Source organism: Panthera onca, chromosome A3, assembly GCF_046562875.1.
Source record: "Panthera onca isolate mPanOnc1 chromosome A3, mPanOnc1 haplotype 2, whole genome shotgun sequence".
NCBI lineage: Eukaryota > Metazoa > Chordata > Mammalia > Carnivora > Felidae > Panthera > Panthera onca.
The window spans coordinates 54,082,290-54,100,841 of NC_138341.1; the positions used below are offsets into that span (position 1 = coordinate 54,082,290).

The 18,552-nt window shown below is 42.2% G+C and overlaps 1 protein-coding gene and 1 long non-coding RNA gene across 7 annotated transcripts in view; one reads left to right on the plus strand and one right to left on the minus strand.

Moving 5' to 3' along the window:
• The window catches only part of LOC144615934 (uncharacterized), a 252,075-nt gene that overhangs the window by 145,871 nt on the left and 87,652 nt on the right, over nt 1-18,552 (plus strand). The gene's annotated exons all lie outside the window — the stretch shown is intronic.
• The window catches only part of ANTXR1 (ANTXR cell adhesion molecule 1), a 218,941-nt gene that overhangs the window by 103,505 nt on the left and 96,884 nt on the right, over nt 1-18,552 (minus strand). For all 4 annotated transcript variants that reach the window (XM_060659422.3, XM_060659437.3, XM_060659436.3 and 1 more), the window contains exons 11-12: nt 12,710-12,779; nt 11,148-11,226 (exon numbers count right to left, since the gene is read on the minus strand). In XM_060659422.3, coding sequence (XP_060515405.1) covers nt 11,148-11,226; nt 12,710-12,779 — 149 coding nt within the window. The remainder of the gene's footprint in view (nt 1-11,147; nt 11,227-12,709; nt 12,780-18,552) is intronic.

The following is an 18,552-nucleotide window of genomic DNA, read 5'->3' on the forward strand; positions in this document are numbered from 1 at the left end:
GCAAACTATTTTTATTTCAGTTCATAAACAACATTCGATATCTGAGTTCTGCCTTCTGATACTCCTGTGGTCTTTTGCCCTTTCTAATGACAGTACAAGAAACCACAGGTCATTTTGTTAAAAAAATAATAATCAAAAATACTAGATATTGTGAAAAAGACCTTGAATTAAGTATGGCTTTACTGAGACTAATAAAGAGATGAGAATGATTTATGACTAGGATATCAATGTTTGTAAATTAGAAAGTGTGTTTTGAGGTTATTTGAAAACAAGATGTTCTCAGAAGGAGCTCAGAAGGACCACACTTTGGTCTGAAGTATAATCTCTTTTTGTATTAGGTGGAGGTTGGCCAATTTGAATTGCACTAAGACCCACTGTCTCTAGCATTGCCAACAAAAGGATCTCATATTTATTTTCAGAATACAAAAACCAAACTCAGTTGTTATACTATATAGGACTGATAATGTTCACCTTATTCCTTCACCAGCTGATTTTTAGGTTTAAAATTATAGACTCTCAGTGTTGGAAGGAGTCTGAGAGCTTTTCCTGTCCAATTGCCTGTCTGATACATGAATGGTGTTTACATAATTCTGCCAGCTTGTCAACTCACCTGTGCTTGACTACAGCTGTAACGGGGAGCTCACTCCCCCCTGAAGCAGCTAGTTATAAAGACCGTTTTAAAAACTGAGCCACAAACTGTCTATCAGCCTATTCTAGTCCTTGGATCTATACAATAAAAGCAGACACTCCTGTCTCAGGACAGCCCTGCAAATGCTAAAAATAGCCAAAGTCTTTCCTTGTCTTGAGATCAAAGAGTCCCAATTCCATAGAATATTCTTTATTATTATTATTATTTTTTTTTCCATAGAATATTCTACACAACCTACCATACTTGGTAATACTTTTCACATATTCAGTTTCTCTAGGATCTCCCTTGAAGCGTCTTGGTATTTCATACAATACGCAAATGAGATTTTACCTCTACCAAGTTGAGAGGTTCTGTCACTTTCTTAGTCATGGATGTGATACTTCTGTTAATTCAGAAGCCAGAGCCTCTTTGGAAACCACATCACTGTGTTGATTCTCACAGAGCTTACAACATCAGGGTAAGGAAGCTAACTCTGGGTATCTATTGTGTACCAGGCCAGCTGTTTAAGGGCCAGGATTTCAGCCACCACATTGATCTGATCCCAAGTTTGTTCCCACTTTACTTCTCCAACTAGTCTGTTTCCTACATTTTGTTAAGCCACATCTTTCAAAGGACATATTACCTATAATTACAACAACAATAAAGTAAAGGCCATCCTTTTTCAGGGCTGAGTATGAAACGTTAATGAGTCACCTGTAGCCCTGGGGCTGTGGGTTGGCCATTTTTGGTACAAAGTTCCCTTCAGATAATGTAAAAGTAAACTAGAGCCTATTCCCTTTCCAAATGAACACATTTATAAATCAATTAATCCAAATTAATGCTATTTTGTTAATATACTTGGAACATACAAATTAGGGACTGATCTTCCTAAAATATTGCTTTTTGCTTCTTTTGAATGACTTCCCGTTGTCCAAACTCCACCTTCTGTTTGTCATTCAAACCCTCTTCAAGGTCAGTCTCCTATTTTCCCTCCAATCCAGTCTCCCCTTACCCTTCCAGGCCGTGTGAATAGGCAGCAGCTCAATGAACAAGGAGAGAGGTGGGTGTGGGAGTGAGTTGCACAGGAACCAGAATAATGTTAGGATGAAGAAACCTATAGGGGAAAGTCAGAGTGTGGGCCCTAGTCCTGTCCTCCTTGATTGGGTGTTTGGAAAGGACTTGTCTTCTCCAGGGGCCATTTCCTAGAATTGGGAAACAGTTTGGGGAGGGTCTTACTGGGGAAAGGACACTCATGGGGTAAAGGTTTTGGGCTGAGTAAATCATGAGCTTCTTACTTGTTCTCCCTGAATTTCTGGAATCATTTGTCCAGCTCTCTCTTGCAAGAATGGGGGGAGCACATTCTTGGGTAACTGTGATGTAATGCACTAGGTCCAGTAAGTAGACACTCCTCAAAGTGGTAGTGCGTGTATCAAGTGAGTTTTCCAAAGGCCTGTGAGGAGCCTCCTGAGTCTTTGGAACAGATGGAGGAATTTCTGATTCCTGTGTGATATTTGCCTTTTGTACCCCAAAGTGCAAAATATTTACCTCTTGGAGTGTATATCTTGCCTTGGCACCTATGTTGTAGGGTTCTGGAGGGTATTGACTGGCTATTCTTCTTTGAGTCCTTAACATTTTGCCTATAGTACTGTTTTAATACCCATTGATCCTGATCATTGACCCCATTTGCCACCAGCAACCTCCTTCCTTCCCATCCTTCCTTACTAAAGAGACCTACATAGCTATTGGTATGAAGTATCTATCCCAAAGATAGCTACCTGTTTTGATTGATGGACTGTTTTGCTGACCTTGGAAAAGAAATAGAAGAAAAAAGTCTTCTATGATTTCTACTTTTTTCTGAGGAGTATGCAATAATATTTTATTATGTTGGAAGGCTAGATTGCCACTCAGCACAGGCTGCTGGACTCATTCCCTAACAGGCTGGTGAAATTCAAGAAATTTTGGCAAGGACAGCCATGCCAACTGTTGTTTACCTAGATAGCCATATGACTACAAAACCAGGCTGGATTTGTATTTTCCCAAGTTATTTCAAAGCAATTGGTAACAGAATTGAACTGATTTACAAAGTGAACCTGGGAAGGTGCCTAGGACAGAACTCTTAAGACAGTTCTGGGGAATGGTCCTTACCCCCTCTCTGCAGCCTGTCTTAGGTAAAGCCACTGCAGCCTCTACCTGTGAGCTCCAGCACACCCCCTTCAGGGCCAGCCCCGACCAGGGCAATCTGCACCCCTCAGCTATTGCCGGCAGCATCCAGACTGGGTAAACTGCCATAGCCTAAGTTTCTGGTATTCCATTGTGAGCTTGGGCTATGCCAATGCTCTCCAAGTCACAGCTTTTCTGCAGTTATTTAGATTTTTTTTTTTTCTGAAGATAAGAGGTTTTTATTTCTTGAATTAGGAAAGACTGGAAGTTAACATGAAAACTGCATCACATATAATGTTTAAATTAAATATTAAAGAAACTCCAAACTATGGCAGATAAGGAAGGCCTTTCCAACTGGGCCCAGTTGTTTCATCTCTGACCTGTTCTTCTAATACCCCATCCCAACCAATCACAGCCATGGTGGCCCAAAGCATGCCTTTGCCCATGCCTCCTGACTGAGGAGTTCTCTCCTGACTGAGTTCACTTATTATCTCTTCTGTTTGTGGATTTCCTAGACACTCTACTTCATTGCTAAATTGTCTATTAGAGAACTTATCACATTAAATTGCAATTCCTTCCAGACTTGTCTATTTCCCATGTCTCATATCTTTGTGCTCCTTGGACTTAACAAATGTAGTTACCTATACTGGGACCTCATCAAAATAAAAAGCTTCTGCACAGTGAAGGAAACAATCAGCAAAACTAAAAGGCAATCGACGGAATGGGAGAAGATATTTGCAAATGACATATCAGATAAAGGGTTAGTATCCAAAATCTATAAAGAACTTATCAAACTCAACACCCAAAAAACAAATAATCCAGTGAAGAAATGGGCAAAAGACATGAATAGACACTTCTCCAAGGAAGACATCCAGATGGCCAACCAACACATGAAAAAATGCTCAACTTCACTCATCATCAGGGAAATAAAATCAAAACCACAATGAGATACCACCTTACACCTGTCAGAATGGCTAACATTAACAACTCAGGCAACAACAGATGTTGGCGAGGCTGCAGAGAAAGAGGATCTCTTTTGCATTGTTGGTGGGAATGCAAGCTGGTGCAGCCATTCTGGAAGACAGTATGGATGTTCCTCAAAAAACTAAAAATAGAACTACCCTATGACCCAGCAATTGCACTACTAGGCATTTATCCACAGGATACAGGTGTGCTGTTTCGAAGGGACACATGCACCCCCATGTCTATAGCAGCACTATCAACAATAGCCAAAGTATGGAAAGAGCCCAAATGTCCATCGATGGATGAATGGATAAAGAAGATGTGGTATATATATACAATGGAGTATTACTGGGCAATCAAAAAGGATGAAATCTTGCCATCTGCAACTACATGGATGGAACTGGAGGGTATTATGCTAAGTGAAATCAGTCAGTCAGAGAAAGACAAAAATCATATGACTTCACTCATATGAGGACTTTAAGAGACAAAACAGAGGAACATAAGGGAAGGGAAACAAAAATAATAGAAAAACAAGGAGGTGGACAAACAGAAGAGACTCATAAATATGGAGAACAAACATTTGGTTACTGGAGGGGTTGTGGGAGGGGGGATGGGCTAAATGGGTAAGGGACATTAAGGAATCTAGTTCTGAAATCATTGTTTCACTATATGCTAACTAATTTGGATGTAAATTTTAAAAAATAAAAAATAAAATAATAATTTAAAAAATGTAGCTACCTAGATTCTGTATCAGTCTCTATGTTTCTGCCTTGCTTCCAACCTGGTACTATACACCTTCATGCATTGGAGGCCTGCCTGAATCTTGATCCAGTTGAAAAGGCTACTTCTAGACCCCTTCTCCAGGTCTGTACCCCCTGACAAGAGTCTGCTCCTAGTGGAGCTGGTGCTGTTCTGAGGAGGTCTTTGACTATTGCCCTGTCTGGAATCACTGGTTGTAGTTTCTCAGCTGATAGATTTGTCCCTCTTAAATCATGCTCAAGCTCCCCATGCTCCTTGGATGTGCATCTTGCACCATGCTCCTTGGCTGGCCATCCTCTTTGTTGAACTATGTTTCAACCAACTCAGTGCTCCCTGTTCTAATCCTGCTGTGTTCTGGCTCCCTTTCTCTTCTACCATCAGGTACCATCATGATCTCAGTATGACCCTTGATTGAGTCCATTCATTCATTCAACCATCAACTATCTGCTGAATACTATGTGCAGGCATTCTGCCAGGTGCTGGGTTGCAATGGCGAACAAGACACAATCTTTGCTTTTTTTCCTCAAGAAGCACATGTGCTATGCTGTGCATGGGAGACAATTATTCTTTCCAATGTCTGTGAGTTTTTTGTTTGTTTTGTTTGTTTTACTTCAAGTCTTCACTTGTTTCCAAACTTATAATCTATCTCTGTTTGGCAGTTGGAGGCCCACTTTCTCGTGAGACATTGGGAGCCATTCAGTGTTAAAAACAATACTGAGGCTAACTGGGTTCTCTCTTCCTGAAACAAGAAGCCAAGTCTGTGGCTCCCTAAGCCTTAGTGTGAGAGGTGGAAACAAAGGGAAGACTTGGAACATGGGAAAGGGGCATTTGGAGACAAAGTTTTACAGTCTGTGCCTGGCAACCCAAAAGGGAGAAGATCCTAGAGTGGTCACATTGAGCTAAAATTATCCTTTTCAGCAAATTCCTATTTTTATACCAGAAAATATTGTCCAAAAGAAGCAACATAAAACAGAGGGTCTGATTTTAAAATCTTGGGATTCTTAAATGAATGGGATTGGGAGTGAATCAAGAGAATAAATCATTTTTCTTAAATAGATTTTAATGATTTTTTTTTAAACTTTGGAGGACAATTAGTGTCAGGTAAGTATAATGTAAGAGTCCTGTGTGTTCAAGATTTACCTGGCAAACTTATTAGAATGCAGAATCCTGGAGGCACCTGGGTGGCTCAGTTGCTTAAGTGTTTGACTCTTGATTTTGGCTTAGGTCATGATCTCACAGTTTGTGAGATCAAGCCCTGCGTTGGGCTCTGCGTTAGCAGTGCAGGGCCTGCTTGGAATCCTCTCTCCCTCTCTCTCTGTCCCTCCCCTGCTCATGCTCTCTCTTCCTCCCTCTCTCACAAAATAAATAAATAAACTTAAAAAAAAAAAAAAAAAAGAATGCAGAATCCTGGGCTCCCTCCAAGAAATTCTGATTCTTTAGATTGACATTTTGGACAAGATAATTTTTTGTCATGGGTGGGGGCCCTCCTGTGCATTGTTGATGTCTCTCTCTTTCAAACAAATATAAGTGGAAAAATACTACTAGCTTCAGAAAGAACAGTGTGAATTCATGAAAATATGAAGGATAAAATGGTTCAAAAAATCCTTGGGAAATAAGTTAATATCCTGTTCATCCTCATAGAAACCAAACCATACTCCCAAACCATGGTGAGTTGGGGCTATTTCGGGGAACACTGGAAGATTCAGTCTGTTGTGAAATGCCTCCTGAAGCTGTGTTTCTCTTCTGCATGAAATGTTACCTCCTCTGATAAAATGCCTCCCAACATGCTCGGCGTGATAGAACATTTTAAATGATAATAGTTTTTACTTGGTAATAATGCATAAACCTTAGTAAATAGTTGTTTCAATTCATTCTTTGAAATGGTCTAAATATTCCCCTTATGTTACTATTTACATGATTCATTTACTGAGAAAATCTTTTTTCAAAAATGGTGAAGAGACTGCAACCTAATCCTATTTGACTTACCACCAGATCTAATTTACTGGTGTTTCCCCTAGTTAGCCTGCAGGCAACATCTTCAAAGTTTTCCCTAGCCTCTTCCTAGATTACAGGCTTATCATAGACCCAAAAGGAATCATAACTTTTCATCAGGGAAACATTGCCTGTTTATATTCTGCAGGGCATGAGCAGCAAATCTTTTAATGAGACAGGCCATTAGACTTTTACTTGGCAAGGAAAGACAATCTTAATAAACTAGTAAACGACTGTCATTCTTTGACTTATTACCAGGTACCTTAAGCCCCTTATACACTTTGCCTTTAATCTTTGCAACAACCATGCCAGACAGGCTCAGAGACAAGCTCAGGCAAATGTGCCCAAGATCACCCTACAAGGTGGAGGGGCTGGGATTCGAAATTAGGACTTTGACTCAATATCCTGTATTCTTTATTCCTCCATTGTGCTACAATTACAAAGCAGTTGTTCTGGTTGTGATCTCTCAAGGCTGAGTAGGTGGCATTTTAATTTTCATTCGAAAAGAATTTCTCTGAACAGTGACTTGACATGGGTCCTCTCAAATTTGCTCAACCTTGCTGCCCCTTGAAGCCAGGCTGTTTTCCATATAAGTTAGTGGGGAAAAGGCAGAGTTCTCGGCTGATTTAGTGTTGATTTTAGAACTTTATGTTCTGTCTCTTTCCTTTCTTCAAAGATGGTGATGCTCTAATACACTGGAAACCAACACAAATCAAAGCCTGATCATAGTTAATAGGGAGGAGCATCAGCTGAGCCTCATTGTACATACTGTGTGAACTAGGGCATCCCAGGAAAATGGTTGCCAACCTGAGAAATGGTCCCAAATCAGAAGGCACCAGAAACTGATACAAAATGAGAGAAAAAGAGTTAATGGTCCCTAGGAGGGACCACAAACAAACTGTGCTCATAGACATATCTAGTCCTTGCTCAGATTGGATTCTGTTTAGTGGATGGCCTCTTCCCACCTTCACGAACTGAAATTAGCATTTTCAAGTCCCCACTTGGGTTGTCTCCTCTGTGAAGCCCTTGTGTCTCTTCCTGAATTCACTCCTTGTTCCCTGCACTGAAATTCTATTGCATTTACACCTGGTTCACACAATTTTGTTCTTTATTCACATATTCTTTTACGTGTTTGTTGGGCTCCTTTCTCCAACTGGATTTTAAGCTCCTTAAGGGTAGCAATGTTGTAAAAGTAAATGGAACACTGATGACACAGTAGGAAGTCAAGAAATACTTGTTGAATGATTCTGATTTTTATACACTTTGGTTGGGAAATCATCAAATTTGAAGGCATTTATCTAAATGAGGACAATCTTTCATGAACACTTCTTTAAGGGGCTAACATTTGCTTGCTCTGCTCTAAAAAGGACAAACTTCTTTTAACCATTTCCCCTAAAGCAGCACCATAGTAGTGATCCTCCCCTCCCAACTTTTAGAGGTTGGGGAAGAAAGGGGATGTATTTACATATGCTGGTGAAAGAGGACTTTGGATGTTAAACCATTTTCTAGAGTCCTGGAGCTCAGTAAAGTTTACCATTTGTATAGGAATCTTTTAGCTCTTGGATGGAAAAAACTCTTTCCTGTAAAACTTCATGGAATTTCTGCTCCTGGCAGGGGCGACAGTTATTCATTGTGGATCTTGAAAACTGTGGCATGGTTATCCAAATGGGCACCAAATAAAGCGAGAAAAGAAAAGACTCAACTACATATTTTAGAATTATTTTTGGTTCCAGGTGATGGGCTGGGCAGGCTGTGACTGGCACAGACAGGACTAACCCTTTACTCAGACTCAGGGGATCACTTCTAATCTAAAAACCTTGTCCTCCAAACCAGCTGCTGAAGAAACAAACGTCAAGTCCAAGACCTTACTTCATATTCTGGATGACCACACGTTCCACCTGCATCTCTGTTTTGCCCAGAGGTGGCTTCAGTCTTTTTAATTGGAGCTTCTGTGTAGGGTCCTGCTGGGGATGGGGGTTTTATGTTTGAATATAGGTCCATTTCTTTCTCTGGATGATTTTGACCATCTCGCCTACCTCCTTTCAATCACCTGGACTTGGCTGAGTAACAAACATATACCCCTAGGGATCCATCTTATCTAAGAAGAGTTCCTTTATTATTATGGGACTCTGAAGTGGGAGCCAACTCTCTGGAGAGAATTTCCAAAGAGTTCAATAATTTTAACTCAGCTTCCACTAGAACAGCAGCTAACATTTATTAAGCACTTACTACGAGCCAGGCCTTCTGCCAAGAACTTTTTCATTTCATTTAATATTCATGATGCTGCTAAGAGTGATAAAGTAGTATTATTACAATTTTACAGATTAGGAAATTGATGCACAAAGGGGCTAAATCACTTGGTCAAGGCCACACAACCAACTGACAGTGAAAGTCAACTTAGATACCCAGGACAGTGCCTGGCATGTTATACATGATCAATGAATATTTGTTGAATAAATGAATGAATGGTCCTGGATCTCAAATCTTAGGGTGTTCATAATTTTGTTGTAGACATATAGCATTTTCAGGTGAAAAGGGCAATAGCACATAAGATGTGATGGGGTGGTGTTTATCAAGGGTCAACTGAGCAGAAAACTGAGTGATGAGCACTCAGGTAAGGGAGATATAAGATGTAAATGAAGGCTGGAGTGGGATGGGAAGGTAGAGGGGACTTGGCTCTGAGCTCTTTTCATTTTTCAGCACCTTAGAGGACACCCTTCCTTCTTGGCTTACAGGCCCAGGACTTAAGCCATCAGTCATAGTCCTATATCTGCCATACCACAAGTTTGGTCCTGAGATGTTTCCCTTCCGCCTCCTCATGCCCTTGTGGCCTTAAGGGCATGGCTGTTTCTCTGTGGTATGGTCAGACATAATGAGAAATGCAGGCCCAAACTGCTGGATCACTCCAAAGCAGGGAGGAATCTGGAATGGAGTTGTTAGGTTTGGGGTATTTTAATCATTTCCTGCAGGTTGGCAAGTTCCAGAAGGGTCAATTTTTAAAAGAAGCAGGCGGGTACACTTGAAATTTCACTGCTTCTCCAGAAAGTTTTCATATTTGGTTTCCAGATTTGATGTTCCACTGAGGGGTGTCTGAGACTCAGACATTTCTCAGTGGTGACACTTTTCTGTGACAACCCTAATTTCTTACTTTGGTCCAGTAAAACTTTTCCATTGGGGCACCTGGGTGGCTCAGCTGGTTGAGTGTTTGACTTCAGCTCAGGTCATGGTCTCATAGTTCATGAGTTTAAGCCCCACATCAGGCTTGCTGCTGTCAGCACAGAACCCACTTCAGATCCTCTGCCCCTCTCTCTCTGTCCCTCCCTCACTTGTGTTCTCTCAAAAGTAAATAAAACATTAAAAACAAAAGTAAAACTTCCATTTTCCATACCCATTGCACTGGCTTACCCTGCTTTTAAGAAAACTGGTTTGCTCCTAACACAGGATGGAAATGTGTTGTGTTGTGGGAGGTGGGCAGAGGGGCAAGTTGGGAGGGAAGACTGTCCATCCTGAGGCCGGATCTCCTGCTCATTTATGAGATGACTCATTTTTATTTTGTCTGGCTTCAGTGCATGCCTGCTAGTTCTTGTCCACCTGTGACAGTATGAGGGATACAAGCCCCAATTAGTGGGGGGCTCTAATGACATGTCCTCCAGTGCCCAGGCAGAATGTGACCATAGTGTCTGCCCATGCTGACCATCAGGTCAAACACATTAGCCTTTAGAATGATTCAGTGGAAGAAATGCACTTGGTGACAACAACTGAATATTCAGACAAAGGTTATTTTGGAACTACTCATGCTAGGGGCTGAGGACTGTATAAAAGCTAACTTAGCCCTGACAGTCCTCTGATGGGCTGAGCTCTGACATACTGACAGCGGGAGGGAGCAGCTGCACTGACGCAAGGGTTCCCACCCATGGTCACACGCAAGAACCTTCCCAGGAGGCCTTGCAACCACCAAAGCTAGGGCCCACTCCAGACTTGGCTTCAATTGTTCTGGGACGAGTCTGGGGGCATCATAATTTTTTTTTTAAGTCTTCCAGGTGATTTTATATGTAGCCAGAAAAAAACCACCTGCCATTAAGGATCCAGAGAAGGAGTGTCTGAAGAGTTGGTAGAATACAATCCCACTCCTGCCTCACAATCCCCTTGGCATAGCCCCCACCCTGCTTCATCAGTTTTCCATTTTCTCCAGGATTATTTCCACCATCATATTAACAAGCTGCAATTTCTCCCATTCTAAACAAGACTCTCCTTATACTCCACATTGCCCTTTAGTTACTGCCCTATTGCCCTGCTTCCTTTTAGAGAAAAACTCCCTAAGATGTGCTTTCTGTGTGTGCCATCCAATTTCTTTCTGCACAATTCCTCCTAGACACAGTCTACCCAGATATCTCCCGTCACTACTGCACAGACAATGGCCCTATCTTACCATCCAGACATGCAGGTGTGTTCAGCTCTCACCCTTGCTCAGAGATGAGGAACCTGGAGAAGCCCAGCACAGGCATTCCCGATACCCTCTGGGGTCCAGCCTACAGCTGGCCCTGTGGAGCTGGGATCAAAGCTCAGTGAACAGAATGCAGAACTGGAAACTTCCCAGGGAAATGAGAATGACAATAAAGCCTTCAGGAAAGGGAAAGTGACTTACACAGCGTGTGGTGGTGATGATGACAGAACTGGAGATGAAAGAGAGACCATCGTTCATGCTGACCTGAAGCGCTGCTTTCCTGCAATGACAAAGGAGCCAGAGATGCTCAGCAAGGTGTACAAAGAGCAGGGGCCCATGAGCTGACACTGAGGTCCCCTGTAAGCCCTGCTCCTCACTACCCAGGGGAAAGACTGTGGTCTCTTCCCCTGGGGCCTGTAAAATGTAGAGGAGGTCTCTAGGGCCCATCGACTGTAACCTTCTAGAGACGTCAGGATACCCTTGGCTAGTGTATCAAGGCATTGCATTCGGCCCTTCTTACATTGCAGCAAATTGCATTGAATGGGAAAAGCCTGCTGCCATTTAATTTACCTGTCACATTGTCATAGGAAGAAGTGTTCCCCAAACATGGCTCGAGTCTATGGGGATAAACTTGTCACGCTGTAAACTTAATGTTCTGTTGTTATTATTGGGGCTATCAGTAACTGATTCTGATGAGGGGGTTTGTGACCATCCTGGCAAACTCACGGAGGTACAGCAGTGGGTGAGTTACCTTCCACCCACCTTCCATCTCTGTGAGACTCACTGAAACCTGAGCTTGCATTTTGCTTGTACTTGGCCGTATGGATACAGGGTTAGTTGGTGGAATCAGTGGACTTGGAGACCAGTGTTAGGCAACCAGAGTTGGAGGCTTTACCATTAGAACAAATGATCGAAAGCAGAATTTAGATGAAAATGTTTAGTATTGTTTCCTCAAGACCACCATTCTATCTTCAGCCTGCTGTAGACATGTTTACAGAGAAATGAGTTTGTGTTCTCTGACAAACACAGCTTCTCTGCTTCCCCACATAGTTCTTTTCTTGCTTAGGGTACTAATTGTCTTCCTTCTGTTGAATATTTTCATCACACTTCACCACCACCTATTATAATAGCACTGCCATGGAATTTCCCCCCATAAATTAGTTCACAGAACCTTGTGCAGTCTGGGTGAACACCTGCAGAGGCTCAGAGGAAGGAGCACTGAGCTTGGCCTCAGAAGGTCTGAACCTGGGGTCTTCAACCAGCTCTGGACCCACTTAGCCCCTTTGAGCTTCCTTTCTGAGCTTCCATATCTCTAAGGAGGAGATAATCATCTAGCAGGGAAATTACGATGACGGGGCAAGGTAAAGTTTGTGAGAGGGAAGTGTGAGAGCTTTCTAGAAATGTAGTTGTGTGAGACACACCTTTATTCAAATCTAGACAGTTCCACTACTGCAGTGTGACCTTGGGCAAACTACTTAAATTCTACTTAAATTCTCTCAGCCATAGATTCCACATCTGTAAAACTGGGATGACGTGAGTATCTGGTTCTTTGGGAACTTGGGAGGATAAAGTGAGATCCCCTTTGTGAAACATTTGTCCTGGTGCCCTGCTCACTGTAAACATGGGCACCATCATCATTACCTGGAAAGGTCTAGACAAAGACTGCATTATGACAATAAAGAGAGACGTTTTCTTCTCCCTCTGTCCCCTCTACCTTCTCTCTCCTCCCTGGCTGTGAGGTTCAGTTGCTGGTGGAAACTTACATGCCAACTTCTTTTAAGATAGGTGCTGGACACAGCAAATAAGTATCTTCCACAGTGAAGGGCTTCTCATCTGTAAAAAGGAAGTCACTGGATTAAGAGGAGTGAAGTGACTTTATAATTTCATATTCAGTGACTCCTAGAGACCGACTCCTGGGAGACACTAGAAAAGCAGTAACTATTTGAAATAGAAACTAGCCTTGAGCCATAAAATCCACTAAAGTGAACGCACTTACAGTCTCCTGCCAGAACACTAGTCTCTGACTTCATACATCCAGATGAGTCAATCAGGGAACAAATAGAAACTGAGCTCTTACCATAGACCAAGCATAATGAAGGGGAAACCAGAAGATACAAGACTGGTCCCCAGGGGAGCTTCAGGTCTGAGTCTAGTTTGAGAGAGAAGTCATATTCATGGAGAAGGTTTGCTGATGCAGCATTGTTTACAATAGCCAAGACATGGAAGCAAACAACTTAACTGTCCATCCATGGATGAATGGCTAAAGAAAATGTGGCATATATATTATATATATATTATATATATATATATATATGTATATATATATATATGGTATATATATATAGTGTGTGTGTATATATATATATATAGTGTATATATATATATCGTTGTGTATATATATATATATATACACAATGATATATCGTGTGTGTGTGTGTGCGCGCACACACACACAACATATATCATTCAGTCATAAATAAAGTAAATCTTGCCATTTGTAACAACATGGATGGACCTGGAGGGCATTATGCTAAGTGAAATACATCAGATGAGGAAAGACAAATATCATATGATCTCACTTTTTTTGTTGAATCTAAAAAAGAAAAAAAATGAACTCATAGATTCAGAGAACAGATTGGTTGTTGCCAGGGTGGGGGTGGGGGTGGGGGATGGGCGAAATGGGAGAAGGTGGTCAGAAGGTACAAACTTCTAGTTATCAAATAAATCATGAGGATGTAATATACAGCATGGTGACTATAGTTAACAATACTGTACTGCATATTTGAACGTTGCTAAGATAGCAAATCTTAAAAGTTCTCATCACAAGAAAAAACTTGTAGCTATGTATGGGGATGGATGTTAACTAGATTTATTGTGGTGATCATTTCGCCTTCTACACAAATATTGAATCACTATGTTGTATATCTGAAACTAACATAAACCTATTTATCAATTGTATCTCAATTTTTTAAAAAAGAAAAAATTTGCTGACATATTAGAAGTGGCTAAGCCAAAATATCATTTGACTTCAGGAGACAGAGAGCTCCCTTTAGGTGGGTGATGTGGTGAGGCGACAGGAAACACAAAACCTGAGATGTACTTTGGTGAAGAGAATGGCAAGAGGAATTGCATGAGTAAAGGCAGAGCACAAAGAAGACATATGCCAGGGTAGGAGGGAAATAGGATTTGAAAAGATCAGTATAGGAAGAAGTTTGAGTGAGACTGAGGCATTTGGACATAAGTCTATTAGCCATGAAGAGATCTTTGGAGACTTTGGGAGAAAAACTTGAAGTGATGATTTCGGAAGTTTCAGCAGATGCAGCTGTGAAAGATGGATGAAAGTGGGGGGACACTAGAGGTGGGAAGTTCTTGCTCTTATTCTATGGGTTGACTGGGGAAATCTTAAGCAGGTTTCATCTTGAGCTCCTTAAAAATGTCATTGTGTCCCAGGTTCTGGGGCCAGAAGCAGGGCTGAGAAGTTACTGACTATAGTCAGTATATAGCACTTGTTCCTTCATGATGCAACATTTAAGGGTGCATGCTCTGTGCCAAGAATTGCGGTAGGACCTGTGGGTGAGATGGAGATGAATAAAACGAGTCCCTTTAATCAGCTGTGAATATGAATGCCTGCACTAGAAGACAGAAAGGAATACATGTATAATTGAAGGACAGTATTCTGCTATTGGCATGTTATGAAACTGATGTGTCTAATGACATTGGACTGTGGCAGACACGAAATGCTTGCCTGAGTGGGGATTAGGAAGCCTCGTGCCCTCCATGCCTGGGTTGAAGGAGCAGAGCCACTGGGGGTGGGAGTTAGAGGACACGTCTGAGTGCTAAGCACTGTATCTCCATAGAAGCAGGAAGAAGAGGATGGTCCGTTACAGTCTCCTCTGATGTCTAAGCAAATTCTCAAGTGGTGAAAAGTTAGGTTATTCCAAACCATTCATTAATTTGTTCATTCATTCATTCATTCATTCATTCTTTTGTTCATTCATTCAACAAATATTTATTAAAGACCTACTTTGAGCTAGAGACATAGGCTTCGAGAAGAGAAACATGGTCTCTGATTTAATGGATTTTATAGGAGCTGCGGGGGGGGATAGTTACTGAGTACTTTCATTTTTATTGAAAAATATATTCTTTTGAATGTCTTCCACATGTCAGGGCCTTGCAATGAACAAAACAGATGAAAGCACCTCGCTTAAGGAGCTGACATGCTAGTAACTACACAAGTTACTATTTCATTATAATTGTGGTGAGCGCAAAGAAAGAGAAAGAAGGTCAGGAAATGCTTCCCAGAGGAGAAGCCATATAAGCTAACACCCATTGTCAGGTGAAGAGGACATGGAGTGAGGCAGGAAGCCCTGCAAATGTCCTGGGGCAGGAAGGAGCCTTTTAGCTTTGAATGCTAAAAGGAGGTCAACAAGGCTGCTGAAGTTGAGTGAGACAGTGATTCAAAATGAGGCTAGAAAAGGCAGCAGGGCCAGATGATCAAGGCCTTGTGGGCCATGGTGGGGCGACGGGAAGGTACTGGAGGTCCCTCCTCATATTTAGAACTAGCATTCACAGATTACGGAATGTTGCTGGGGCAGTGGAGGCATGTTGAATGGAATTATGAAGCTTTATGGTGACAGTGGTGGATCATACAATCCTGAACTGAACATTTTTATTTTCAAGGTGTTTCCCAGTCTCTGGTGACAATAATGGCAGTGAGACTCTCCCAGGGCATCCTGTGTGTCGGTGCTCTCCATGCACTTTGAGCGTACTACATAATCGAACTTATAACCTGCTAGCTGTGCTCCCAGGAAAGAATATTCTTCCCTTTATTTATTTATTTATTTTATTGATTTTTTTAATTAAAAAATGTTTATTTTTGAGACAGAGAGAGAGAGAGAGAGAGAGAGAGTAAGTGGGGTAGGACAGAGAGAGAGAGGGAGACACAGGCTCTGAGCTGTCTGAACAGAGCCTCACGCAGGGCTCGAACCCACAACCTGTGAGATCATGACCTCAGCCGAAGTCGGACACTCAACCGACTAAGCCACTCAGGCGCCCCACTTCCCTTCATTTTAAAGGTGAGGAGCAGACGTAGAGAGGTGAAGAAACTTGCCCAACATTACCCAGGGGAGCTTGGATCCACACCTAGGTGGTCTGGCTGCCACCTCTTGATAAGAGCCATGCGTTATCACCTTCTACACGATCTTGTGAACTGAGGCAAGGCAAGGGCATTGGGCGCATTTCCCAGATGCAAAATGGAGGCTCAGAGAGGCAACAGTGACCCATGGTTGCACAGCAAGTCAGAGGCAAAGCCGGGACTAGATGTGAATTCTCCATTATTCTTCCCTTGCCAAGAGCCTCTCTATTCCAGGAAAGGCTTATATTAGACAATAAACCAAACTCAGGACAGGCATGGCTGACTAGAAACTGTATTTATTTTCTCTTGGCCATGGCTTATCCTGCTTCACATGCGCTAGTAATACCTGGGAGTGCAGATCCCTGCCCATGGAGCCACGGGGTAGCCACAGAGTGGCCACAGGAGGCCTCGTGACTCTTGGCTGCATTCTGTGGGAAGAGCTGGTCACACAGAATGGGCATCCAAGTCAGAGACACAAGGGAGGCTCCGGGCCCAGTATGCCTATGTGGCTATTAGTGCCCAAGCCACTTCTAGAGCTTTCTCTGAACAGCTCCTTCTCTGCCCTCCATCCCACTGGAAGGGGGTGAGAGGACAAGACTGGCCTAGGTCAATCAGTTGGTTCTTTTCCCCTCCCTTCATTTTCCTTTCCTGCTTAGGAGACCAAATATTTCTGGAGCGAAGCAGAAGAAAACCTCACTGGGAGGACTGAGGACACTTTGCTGAGGCTGTGGTGCAGCCTTAACACTGCCTTCTGTCAGTTTATCAGCTCTGTGCCTGTGGGCCTGCTCTGGGGAGCTGGCATCTTCTGCTCTGAGAGGGATTGTTTGATTTGGAGCCTGTTTTCACTTTACCACAAAAATGAGTGACTTTTTTTTCTCTCTTTCTCTCTCTCTTTCTAAACAAAGAAGGGCCATTTGGTTTCCATAACGCAGATCATCTGACTTCTTCCTGGAACGTCCTCTTGGGAAGCAGGGCACAAAGCCTTCCCCCTCGGCTGAGCCACGTTTGGCTCAGGGACCCTGCCAACCTTGCCGCCACTTCTTCCAAATCCAGTGGTGTTTATGGGGCCATAAGCCACCCCAAGGACGACTGAGTCCCAGCTCCTCTGTCCAGTGGGCAGCCATTTCACTGTCCGTTAGCATTGAGTGGGCAGGGGAGTGGAGACCAGGACCTAGGAGACCAGCGCTTGGCTTGTTGGCAACAGGGGGAGAGAATTAGGGAGGGGTGGGAGTTTGAAACCAGAAGTTAAGGGAATTTTTAGATGATCTGTAAATATAAATTTCCTTGCCTTTTACCAAAGATATTTCAGAATTCAGTGCATACACTCGACATAGGTTAATCTAAAACACTTGCTTGTAAGAGTCTAATAATAGAACAGAAGCTTGATTTAAACCCAGGTTTGGGGGATCAATGAGTATCATTATACCAAATTGCCAAACACCCAAGGCTTGAGAGCTGGGCATCCCTGAAGATGAGTACAGAGGGCACAGAGGGGGGCAGAGTACACACACACACACACACACACACACACACACATCTATATTCCCACAAATGTGTATATCCACTACATCTAAATCCATATCTATATATTTATTCTGATTCTGTCTGACACGATACTCATGGCCTCATTTGACATTATTATTATTCATTATTTACAATTTGGGAAACTGGCTCAGAGAGGTTAGTTAATTGAATCAGTGTTGCACCACTAGTACATGTGAGGGCTGAAAGTCAAACCCAGGTTTTGTTGAAATGATTTACCCAAGGTCAACCCAGCTAGTTTTTTTACAGATGTAATTTAAACTAGTTAGCCATCTTACATTGTCATAATGTCACAGCTAATTTTGTGATATAGCTAGCCTGAAGTATACTAGGAGCTAAGTCTTTTTATACCTGACCACTTTGGAGGCAAATGGTCAAGATGCTCCATGGGTGAGGCTGGATAATCGTAGGAGGCATGTCTTCTAAGAGAGGGGAACAGGAATTGAAAAGCTCTGTGGTAAGGTTCAGGTACCTTTTGAGAGACAGTGATCTACTGTAATGAACCCATGTTCCAGAATCATACACTCAAATATGTACACTCCCAGGTTTTGACCTTGGATCAATGTAATTCTTTTCAGACGATTGAAGGAATTCCCAGAATTCTTCCCTGCCATTGGTGACTATCTAATAGATTTGAGATAAAACCAGGATTAAAATTCATTAGTTAATTCAAACACCAATCACAGTGAATCCTTTTATAGGCTGATTAAATAATTCAAATGCTTTTCAAGCCTTGGCAATCTTTTCTTGATATAAATATTTATTTCTGGCCAACAGCACAAGAAAAACCTTTAGCCTTATCAGGGAGAGCTTGTTGAAACCCTCCAAAAGCTGATGTAAGTTCCAAAGTAGAGTTTACATTCCTACTGTTACAAAATAATGAAAGTTAGGGGACTAAATGAGCTCACTCTGCTCTTTCTCCCAATCTCC